General features: G+C 41.0%; 1 protein-coding gene across 2 annotated transcripts in view; it reads right to left on the reverse strand.

Annotated features, from left to right (window-relative positions):
• Window positions 1-4,606: 4,606 nt before the first annotated feature.
• Window positions 4,607-12,162, reverse strand: part of CPNE8 (copine 8) — a 201,278-nt gene continuing 193,722 nt past the window's right edge. For both annotated transcript variants that reach the window (XM_075016154.1, XM_075016147.1), the window contains one exon: window positions 4,607-6,393. In XM_075016154.1, the coding sequence (XP_074872255.1) occupies window positions 6,205-6,393 (189 nt within the window). In that variant the 3' untranslated portion in view covers window positions 4,607-6,204. The remainder of the gene's footprint in view (window positions 6,394-12,162) is intronic.

The raw sequence follows: 12,162 nt of genomic DNA on the forward strand, positions 1-12,162 counted from the left end.
GGAGACCACATCTGCACGCAGTACTCAAGATGTGGGCGTACCATAGTTTTATATAGGTGAAGTATGATATCTTTTGTCTTATTATCAATCCCTTTTTTAATAATTCCTAACATCCTATTTGCCTTACTAACTGCCGCTGCACACTGCGTGGATGTCTTCAGAGAACTATCCACTATAACTCTAAGATCCCTTTCCTGATCTGTCGTAGCTAAATTTGACCCCATCATGTAGTACGTGTAATTTGGGTTATTTTTTCCAATGTGCATTACCTTACACTTACCCACATTAAATTTCATTTGCCATTTTGCTGCCCAATCACTCAGTTTGCTGAGATCTTTTTGTAGTTCTTCACAGTCCCTTTTGGTTTTGACTGTCCTGAACAACTTGGTGTCATCTGCAAACTTTGCCACCTCACTGCTTACCTCATTTTCTAGATCATTGATGAACAAGTTGAACAGTATCGGTCCCAGGACTGACCCCTGGGGAACACCACTAGTTACCCTCCTCCATTGTGAAAATTTACCATTTATTCCCACCCTTTGTTTTCTGTCTTTTAACCAATTCCCGATCCATGAAAGGATCTTTCCTCCTATCCCATGACCACCTAATTTACATAAAAGCCTTTGGTGTGGGACCGTGTCAAAGGCTTTCTGGAAATCTAGGTATATTATGTCCACTGGGTGCCCCTTGTCCGCATGTTTATTAACCCCTTCAAAGAATTCTAATAGATTAGTTAGACACGACTTCCCTCTGCAGAAACCATGCTGACTTTTGCCCAACAATTCGTGCTCTTCTACGTGCCTTGCAATTTTATTCTTTACTAGTGTTTCTACTAATTTGCCTGGTACTGATGTTAAAAACTTATCGGTCTATAATTGCCAGGGTCTCCTCTAGAGCCTTTTTTAAATATTGGCGTTATATTGGCCGTCTTCCAGTCATTTGGTACCAAAGTGGATTTAAAGGATAGGTTACAAACCACTGTTGTTAACTCTGCAATTTCACATTTGAGTTCTTTCAGAACCCTTGGGTGAATGCCGTCTGGTCCTGGAGACTTGTTACTATTCAGCTTATCAATTAACTCCAAAACCTCCTCTAATGTCACTTCAATCTGAGTGAGTTCCTCAGATTTGTCACCTAAAAAGGCTGGCTCAGATTTAGGAACCTCTGTAACATCCTCAGCCGTGAAGACTGAAGCAAAGAAATCATTTAATCGCTCCGCAATGGCAATGTCTTCCTTGATCGCTCCTTTTATATCTTTATCGTCCAAGGGCCCCACTGCTTTTTTAGCAGGCTTCCTGCTTCTAATGTATTTAAAAAACATTTTACTATCGTTTTTTGAATTTTTGGCTAGCTGTTCCTCAAAATCTTTTTTGGCTTTTCTTACTATATTATGACACTTAATTTGGGAGTGTTTATGTTCCTTTCTATTTTCCTCACTAGGATTTGACTTCCACTTTTTAAAAGCTGCCCTTTTCTCTCTCACTGCCTTTTTAACAAAGGGATGTTAAGAGTCTGTAGGTTTGGGTTTTTGCACTAGGTCTTTAGTAGGCAGTTGCTTTGACGCCACTGGCTGGAGAAACTTTTCGTAGAGTAGGTTTTATGTCAAGTGGCTCCTCCTTTCAAGCCCACACAGTCAAGCTGGAGCAGTGTGTACAGGACTGAGTTTGATGACCCTCACCCCAGCATTCGATGCAGAAAGCATGGCTATCGGACACCAGCATAACTTCCCTGCAAGTCTCACACTGCTTAAAGCCCAGGGAGCCCGATATGGCGATGACATTACCTACCTCACTTTTTTGCAGGGGGAGGGGAGAGGTGTAAAAACAAATGGGAAGTAACTTGGAGAAAGGTCAAAAACAAAACCACTAACTAATGTTCCCTAACTCTGTTTTTTCCCAGAGAGGATGAAGGTCCTTCTACAGCTGAGGACAGTAGAGAAGGAACTGAGGAGCCTGTGCCACACACATGCCAGGCAGCATGAGGCAGCACTACTGCAGATGCGCAGTGCAGGAAACTACAGCTACAGAAGAATCTCCAAGCACCAGCACAAGGCGGCACTGACATGCAGAGTGGAGCACCCACGGCGACACTACTCGAAGAAGAAACAATTTTACAGGACAACTGTAAAATATGAACGATATACTGGAAAGAGCTAAGGGCACTGAGGAATGGGCTCAGTCTGACCATGCAGCAATAAGAGGGCACTGGAGTGCTGTCAAACTATATGGCTTTTTATAACCTCAAGTGCAGACATGCAGACAAAGCATGACACATATTTGGTCCAAAGGACAGTGCAACAAAAGAGTTCGAGCTCTGGCACATGATGGGCATGAGTACCCACATCTGTAGTCTGTATACAGACCCTCACCTAGAAAAGAATGTTTTTGACACAATGCTTAATTAACCCTTCAAGTCAGTGTCTCAAAGCGGCTTTGAATTTAAGAACATAGTAGGATTCAAAACAGAACAGACATTTCTAGAGATCAGGAGAACAAGGTCTGCCAAAGGCTATACTCTCCTTCCCCCTCGCCCCATCATACTTTGAATATAAATCCAACACTAGCTCCTTGTGATTAGGAAGAAACTTCCCATGTGGGTAATTTATTACACAATCGTCTTCATCAGGTGTGGGTTTTGTTTTTCCTTCTTGCATACTGACAAGATACTTGACTAAATTGATCTGATCTGGTATGGCAAAAATCTATATAAGTTTAGCTTCGATGAAAGGCCGAACAATGATTTTAATATTTTAACACAAGTAAAACTAAGATTTCACTTCTTAAACCATACCAGAAGTTTCATTAAAGTAAATACTGGAAAGGTTCTCAAAATTTTTGTAACCCGCTGCATTTAGCACACTATTAACCTTCACCAGAAATTTCCAGCTGACACTTTAGAAAATTGTATTATTAGTTCTGTTGGCGCCACAAATGAGAAGTGAGAACAATTAAATGTATATAACACAATCTGCAGACTTGCTTTTGGAAACACTCAGATGAGTAAAGACATTAAGACAAGTAACACTATATTTGCTTACAATTGGGTCTCTCCTTCAAAACAAAATAATGAAAATATTGTCACCTGGATTCTTTCCATGGGCCCCTTCCTATAAGATTATGCACACCCCTTCCTGGTTCAACTATGTCTATTAATTTGAGAATAGTTATGTTTTCTGCTTGTCAACTGTATGATGAGAGGTATATCCAAGATGGCAGTGCTATTTCCCAGTCATGATTTTTCTCCAACAACTTAAACTACTAGCCATGAGGGAGCATTTAGCTCAGCCTGCGAGAGGTGCAATAGTTTTGTTTGAGCATGTAGATCTACTCTATTTCATTGTATTACAGAAATGTAGTGTAGGTAGGGTCATCAGGTCTACCCCCTATGCTGAGGAAGCACTAAGTACAGCTAGCCCATCCCTGACAGGCGTTTGTCTAACTTGCTTTGAGTCTGCTTACCAGTTTGGCCCTGCAAATGAGTTAGGAGGAGGAATGCCTATCTTCTCCTTGTTTATGCATTACTCTCAGGCTTCAGCATTTGCCAATGTTGAGACTGCTGTATACAGGCACAGAGTCAGAAACATAAGTACTTAGAGAATTTTTACTACAAAAATTTAGATGCAAAATGAGTTTGGGCTCGTACGGGGCTTGGCAGCATCTGAGCAGGAGTCTTGTGAATCCCAGGAGGGGATGATTTTGGAATTCAGGTTCTGCGGAATGATTTGAGTTTCAGGTTTTTAAAATGACTGTTAGGAAATTAAGTGCTCTTGAAATTTTGGATCCTATTGTCTCATCTCTTTCAGAAAGGAGACAGATTGTGACTGCCTCCAGTTAAAAAATGAACATCAGTTCTGTAGCTAAGAGGTCTATCATCAAGAGAATATTGCCAATTTGCACTTGTTTTCACTGAGGAGAAGGTGCTCCATCTATGTATTACTTTTTATTTACCCTTCATATTTGTGTGATTTATAAATCAATATTGCTAGAAAAAAAGTGCAGATGTAATTGGTCTGTTTATTGTGGGGAAAAAACTGCTTTGGTTATATACCTATATCAAAACTGTCCTACCACTAACATTTAAAGAATTAAATTAGTTTTAATGCAACCCTGTGCTTTCATAAAGTGTTACTTGAGTGAGGCCTAAGATGCTTAATGGCCATCGAAGTCTCTTTCTTTCTGGACACAGTCTGAGATCTGCTGAATAACAAATATAAACACAACTAAAATTGTAGTGGCTTGGGCTGGAGATTGAAAAAAGTTGTTATACCTGTTGGCCATTAGAACAGGTTTACATGTATAATAACAGAGGTGCATTATGGTATAATATTAATTTGTTTTAACTACTTGTTAGGTGCTTATTTATGCACTATTTAAAAAACATCTTATAAAGAATTTATGGCATATTTTAAATTAATTCACAGCATAGAAAGGAAAATAACATAAGCTAGATCAACACAATTTTTATGAAGCTCTCTCCTAAATTTCATTCATGCCACACAAACCTGCTAAAAATCACACGTTTTGGTGAAAAAATACCTTCATTCTTATGTCAAAACCGGTGTGAAATAAAGTTAAAATAATATTTGTTACAAAAATCCTTATGACAGAACACCTATTTGAAAAAAGTAATATCCAATGTGAGATAATAATTTTAAGTTTTAATATATTTCAAAATGGAAGATTCTGCACTTACATAGTTATATATCATCGATACTGCAAATATGTTTTCAGCAAAAAAATCTTTCCATGCTTAAAAATGCACCTTACTTTGATACTGTATCGTACACCATATATAAGTAAGAAACAAAGTAATAAATCTGTTATATGTAAAGAAAAAGTACAATTACAAGGTAGTTACAATGACGACACAAAAATAAAACATTTGTCACTTTTAACAGAATCTGAAGGCAATTCACAATCATTTCCAGGAATTGTGTGAGATTTAAGGCCATTTATTCTAAATAAAATGTATATTTGACATAAATACTTATAACACCGTGAATTTCTTGTAAAAACTGTACATGCAGAACAGTATATAATTAGATACCAACAGGCATATAGTAAAATTTTGGGTAGTTCAATACATAAAACCATTGTGCACGAAGCAATGCAGCTGTGAAATTTTTAAATCTGTTAATTCATGAAATATTACCATCGGTGCACTTCAGATAGCAATATGATTGGGTGACAACAATGAATCCAAACATTAAGAGCCAGCATCCCTTTGAACGGGCAATCTAGACAACGTGACAATGTCACATTTTAGATGGGCGTTACAATGGTTCATTATAATATGTTGTAATCACTTCAAAAATAGCTTTCAGATGCAAAGGTGCTAATGCTCTTAAGCAAAACATGAGATGATTCTACTAAAAAGTCAGCCAGCTTTGGGACTTGAGGTAATTCTTCATTAATTACTTTTAGTATGCAATTGTTCTATTCTGCCAGTATAACCTGTTTAAAAAATGTAAACTTACATACATTTAGAAATTGAAGAATTTCTGAAAAATACATAAACCCCTTCCTGAGGCTTAGCTTTATTAGTAAGTCAAATACAGATACAATATTCACATCTATGGATCTTAATCTCACATACTGTTTTAAATTTCGATAGCTGAATTGAGAACTAAGCACTCAGATGAAGCAATTCAGTTTTTGAGAAACATGGATGTATTTGTCCTATTTTTCTTTAGTTTTGCGCTTGCATTTGTCTGTACAATCAATCATTCAAAGAGATATTGCTTCTCCTGTGGCTGTAACTATTGCAAGTGAGAAGACATGATTCAATATTCCAAACTCTTATTCTTAAGAATATTTATAAAAGTACTGAAATTTAAAAAGTAGTAACATGTAAACATTGATACAGAGGAATTGCATTCCGATATATTTATAAACACGCAGTAGTCAGGGAGAACAAAATCTTCTGAGTTGAAACTGTGACTTGTGCTTTCTCCTAACAAATAAATGAAAATTAGCATTTTCAGTCAGAAGAGCACAGCAGTTAAAAGCTTTTCAGTTGCTTATGCAACCATATTGAGAATTTTGGTATAGGAAGAGAATTTGTTTCAATCCAAAAAGCTTACTCACAACCTCCTTCATCCAGACAGACAACAGTCTTGATTCACTGGTTCCTTAAAGTGCACCAATACTGAAGCACTGACTCAGTAGCTCTTCATGGTTTGTAGTGTTAACCATTTTGGAGTAGTCATATCTGAGTCTGCAACACATGAAGAGGGGGTGTATATGGAGGTGGTGCAGGTGATGGCTTGACTCCTCTCACTCTCATGTAAGAGAGAAACTGGTCTGGGATCTCAGCTAAGACATCTTTAGCAAGTCTGGCCATGCTCAATATATGGTTTCCACTTCTGTCAATGTAATCCCGGAATGGCACAAACTAAAAGAAAAGAAAAAAAATAGATGTAATTGGAGATACACATCTCCTAAAACTGGAAGGGACCTCAGGAGGTCATCTAGCCCAGTCCCCTGCCCTCCTGGCAGGACCAAGCACCATCCTTGACATCTATTCGCCCCAATCTCTAAAGGCCTCCTCAGGGATTGAACTCACAACCCTGGGTTAATGCAAGCAATTAACATGAAACTAACTAGATTAAACAAACAGTTGAGATCAATTATAACTTTAACCGTCTGTTAATAACAGAATACCAATTTAAATGAACCCAGTACATCAGCCTTTCTGTTGTTTATTTTGATATTAAAATTCAATGTATTTTATCATGCCTGTACATTTTCAATCTCTGATGTGCTGGATATTTACGAGTTTACAATGTGAAACTCCATCATCACTTTGCAGCTGCCAGAGAAAGCCATAAACTTCAAAAACTGGATGCTTCTACTAAAATGATCAGCAATTAAATAGTTGACATAATTGCCATCTTTAAGGTTTCTATTCCTATTAATTTGAGATAGTTCAAAATAGTCTGATGGATTTAGTCACAAAACGCTACTGTGCCGAAGCAAATTGTTTACCCAAATCTACTATACATTTGATAACTAGAACATCAAAACACGAGATGTTCCCAATGAAAATGTGCCAATGTTGCTGTGACTAAGCTCCATGGCAGGGAGCTTGCCAGCCCCAGTAGCTGTGTATGGATCCAGAGCTCCTGGTGGGTCCATGTTCCCTGCTCTGTCAACTCTCTTTTGCGGTGCTGGAGGCCTGGCAATACTGGATGGACTTACAGGGTGCATGGATTTTGGATAGCCTGGGAGCCAGGAACCCCAAAGCTTCAGTCTCCTGGGTAAACTGGCTCCCAGAAAACCAGCTAACTCAGGAGTCTACTGGGTTCCTGTCAGGACAGTTGTTAAAGCCAAGGCTAGAACATCTGACCTATGGAGCCCCAGCAGTAGCTCAGTGAAATTGACTTTCAGTGACCAGGTGGATGAGGTAGTATCTTTTCCTGGATGAAGTGGTTCTGTTCCACAAAAGCTCATCACTGAATAAATCATTTTGTTAGTCTTTAAAGTGTGAAATTTCTGCTGTTTTGTTTGGACCAGCTTCTATATGTGAAAGAGGCAAACATTTTACACAAGCTTTGGGCCTGTGTAACTTGAAAGCTTGTTCTTTGTTTTTTTTAAACCACAAGATGGTTTAAAGATACTACCTCATTCACCTTGCATCTCTCATATCCTGGGATAACATGGTTACAACAACACTGCAAAAACATTTTGTGACCAGTCAGTTTAACATACTTAATTTTGGAAACATGTTTTGATGTTTCTAAAATAAATTTTGAAATTCACCAATACATTTTGGCAAGATTCTGGTGCAGGATGATCCGAATTTCCAAAAATCCAAAATAGCAAAGTAAAAATCCATGAGTTTCAATCAGTTTTACTAGTCATTTAACTGAGATCTAGTTAATGCTGGTGAGACAGAACTGACAAGAGAAAGATAAACACACTGAACAGTCAGGAGGAGTGGGAGATAGTGAATAAGAGATACAGAAAGAAACAAAAAGGCAACAAAAGATTGTGACTACACTTTAAGTGTCAGAAAAAATGCCTGCTTGTTTTACTACCAGTTCAACTAAACTAGTACTAGCAATGACATTTTAAAATATATTTTAAATGCAGACAAGGCCATGAAGGAACAGGAAAGAAACAGAGAACTGAGAAAAGAGGTATATCACTGAAGAGATTGCAGAAAGGAAAACAGGGTTGAACTGGCTTTGAAGCTTCTGATTGTCACCTAATATTACCCCATAAGGAAACAGTAAATCAAGGAAGAGCCTACAGCACTGATGTAATGTACATATTATTGTGTCCCACTGTATTAGGTGGGAAGTTGCTATAGGCCTATTTAACTAAAATATTTAAGATCTGAAGAAGTGGCTCTCTCCCACAAAAGCTCATCACCTAATAAATTATTTTGTTAATCTTTAAAGTGCCACATGCCTGCTGGTTTATCTTTCCCAAAAGTTAATATCTAATATGCTACAGAGTTAAAAAAAACAAAACAAAACATTTTTCTTACTTTACATTTAAGGAAATTGCCTATTTTATAAAAAGCAAGTCAATTATAGACCTGATGAGTGGGTCTGTCCCACAAAAGCTCATCACCGAATAAATCATTGTGTTAGTCTTTAAAGTGCTACATTTCTGCTATTTTGTTTTCTTGGAATACAGACTAACAGGGCTGTTACTATCTAATCTGATTGTTACAAATAATACTAAAAGTGGGTATTACATCAAATTCCTGCTGGTGAATAAAAAAGGTCATGCTGGATTTAAAAGTTTGATGATGTTCCTTTTTATTTATTTAGCTATCTTACATCTTTCTTACTATTACTTAGCCAAAACAATAAAAGCACAATATAATATTACTTTCAGCTAATTAAGTGTATTAATGATTTGTAACAGGGCTCTGAATTCAACATATTAATAGCGACTACGAAGGAATGAGTTTTGTTAAAATGTTTTGGTTACTCCAAGAATACTAAGTAAATTAAGAAAAAAATAACATTGTGTATTGCTGTTCGTGCCTTATAAATGAGTAAAATTAGTCTTTTTTGATAAACTGTGTTTTCACAAGTTATTAATTTCCTAGGAAATATTTAAATGTGTGATCAATGTTTTAAAAACACTGTTAAGATTATAGTTCAACTGCAAAATTCCTGCCTGCTGGTTGGAGATACTGCTACAGTCATCATATGACTGAAGAAGACATGCAGTCCCTCCTTGACCCCAAGAATTGCTATGGTAGTAGTGATGAGGAATAGAGAAGTTACTCACCGTAGTAACGATGGTTCTTCGAGATGTGTCCCCGTGGGTGCTCCACGATAGGTACCGGGCTCACCCCGGCGCCACAGGTCGGATCTTTCCAGCAGTTTCTGCTGGACCGCACATGCGCCGGCGCGCACCGCTCCCTTGCGCTCTCCCGGCCACATGCGCGATCCGGTCTCCGCCAGTTCCTTGACCAACCGCCTCGGATGCTCCTGAAAAATACTAAACAGAGATCCGAAGCGGGGAGGATGGGCGGGTGCCGGAGCACCCACGGGGACACATCTCGAAGAACCATCGTTACTACAGGTGAGTAACTTCTCTTTCTTCCTCAAGTGTCCCCGTGGGTGCTCCACGATAGGTGACTACCCAGCAGTAACCCAAGATAGGAGGTGGGTAATTGGTTTATGTGCAGCTTGTCCCTGAGAGGACCGCTGTCGAGAGACGGGTATCCTCTTGGAATACCCTGTGAAGGGCATAATGCTTGGCGAAGGTGTCATAGAATGACCAGGTTGCCGCTCTGCAAATGTCTTTTAGCGCAATGCCCTTGAAAAAGGCTGTTGATGCCGCCACCGCCCTAGTGGAGTGAGCCCTAGGCGGGGCCAGTAAAGGAGTGTTTCTAAGTTCGTAGCACATTTTTATGCAGGATACGATGTGCTTCGAGATTCTCTGTGAAGAGAGACCTTCTCCTTTTGATTTGGGAGCGAGAGAGACTAGGAGTCTATCCATTTTCCGGAAGGACTTAGTCCTGTCTATATAGAAAGCCAGCGCCCTCCTCATGTCCAGGAGGTGTAGGCGCACCTCTTAGTTGGAGTTATGAGGCTTTGGATAAAATGAGGGTAAAACTATAGGTTCGTTAATATGAAACTCTGAAGAAACTTTGGGAACAAAGGCTGGATGCAGCCATAAGGTTACCGCCTCCTTGGAAAATACTGTGCAGGGTGGCGTTGCCATAACTGCCGCAAGCTCGCTCACCCTGTGAGCTGACGTGATTGCAAGAAGGAAAGTCGTCTTTATCGTAAGGAGACGGAGGGAAACCGTGGCCAAAGGCTCGAACGGTGATCCCGTTAGCGCATTAAGCACCAGGTCCAAGCTCCACAAAGGTGGAAGCGGTTTCTGAGGGGGGTATAGGTTTACCAGCCCTTTGAGGAACCTGGTAACCATGGGATGGGCAAACACCGTGTGCCCTTCCTCTTCATGTCTGAAAGCCGATATAGTGGCAAGGTGGACCTTCAACGAGGATAGGGAGAGTCTGCCTCTCTTGAGGTCCAGTAAATACTCTAGTATTACAGGTATAGGCGCAGCAAGGGGGGCTAATTGCTTGGTAGAACACCATGCAGTGAATGGAGTCCATTTTTGCTTATAGGGCTTCCTGATGGAAGTCCTCCTGCTACTTTCTAGGACTTGTTGCACTCCCTCTGTACACATGCTCTCTAGGGAGCTGAGCCATGGATTAACCATGCTTGCAGTCGCAGGCCTCGGGGGTGTGGATGCACTATGGACCCCTGGGCTTGCGTGAGCAGATCCGGCGCCACTGGGAGGGGCAACAGTGGACGGTCCGACATGCGCAGGAGTAAGGGGAACCATTGCTGTCGATCCCACGTTGGGACTACTAGGATCATTCGGGCTCTCTCTCTCCTGGCTTTCTACAAGACTTTGTGGATAAGCACTGTGGGAGGAAATGTGTAGAGCAGGGGGCCCCTCCACGAGATCGCAAATGCGTCCCCCAAGGACTCCCGTCCCAGTCCTGCCCTGGAGCAGTATTGTGGGCACTTCTTGTTGTGTTGAGTAGTAAACAGGTCTATCTGGGGAAATCCCCATGCGTGAAAAATCGGTCATAGCAGATTGGAATGGATCTGCCACTCGTGTGTGAGTGCGAAGCGCCTGCTCAGCTGGTCTGCCTTCACATTGTGAGCGCCTGGTAAATACAAGGCTTTCAAGGTTATATTGTTGGCGATGCACCAGTTCCACAAGCATACTGCTTCTGCACATAAGGCACAGGACCGAGCTCCTCCTTGCTGATTTATATAAAAGATGGTGGAGATATTGTCTGTACTGATCCTGACTACTTTGCCTTGTATATGGTCTCGAAAGCGTTTGCAGGCGTTGAACACTGCTCTGAGCTCCAGTATATTTATGTGTAGTGACTGTTCCGTGGAAGACCACAGTCCTTGTGTCACCTTTTCGCCCATGTGTGCTCCCCACCCTATGTGGGAGGCGTCGGTAGTGAGAGAAAGAGATATTTGTGGTTGGTGAAAGGGCACCCCTGTTAGCATGTTCTTGGGGTTCACCCACCATTGCAGGGATCTGCGCACCTCTGTTGTGGGCGACACCACCCTGTTGATGGTGTGTGTTGCTGGTTTGTAGACGCTCGCCAGCTAGTGCTGCATGCCGCGCATATGCAATCGGGCGTTCTGTACCACAAACGTTGCTGCTGCCGCCATGTGGCCCAGCAGCTGTAAGCATGTCAGAACCAGCACCATAGGGCTGAAGGTGATGACTTGCACGAGGGAACCAATGGCGCGAAAGCGGGCATCTGGTAGATAAACCCTTGCTGTGATGGAATTTATACGTGCCCCTATGAACTCTATGTCCTGTGCGGGGTCTATCTTTGATTTTGTCAGATTGATGACCAGGCCCAGCGAAGAGAACGTGTCTGCTGTGACGCGTATCATGCGAAGTACCTCCTCCTTCGAGGCCCCTTTCAGTAGGCAGTCATCCAGATATGGGAATATAAACACCCCGTATGTGCAGGTAGGCTGACACCACTGCCAAGGTCTTGGTGAAGACTCTGGGGGCTGAGGAGAGGCCGAACGGCAGAACCTTGTAATGAAAATGTTCTTTGCCTACCATAAACCGGAGAAAACGCCTGTGAGCCGGGTGAATAGTTATGTGGAAATACGCGTCTTGTAAGTCGAAGGCT

This window comes from Carettochelys insculpta, chromosome 1 (assembly GCF_033958435.1).
Source record: "Carettochelys insculpta isolate YL-2023 chromosome 1, ASM3395843v1, whole genome shotgun sequence".
In the NCBI taxonomy this organism is placed as follows: Eukaryota; Metazoa; Chordata; order Testudines; family Carettochelyidae; genus Carettochelys; species Carettochelys insculpta.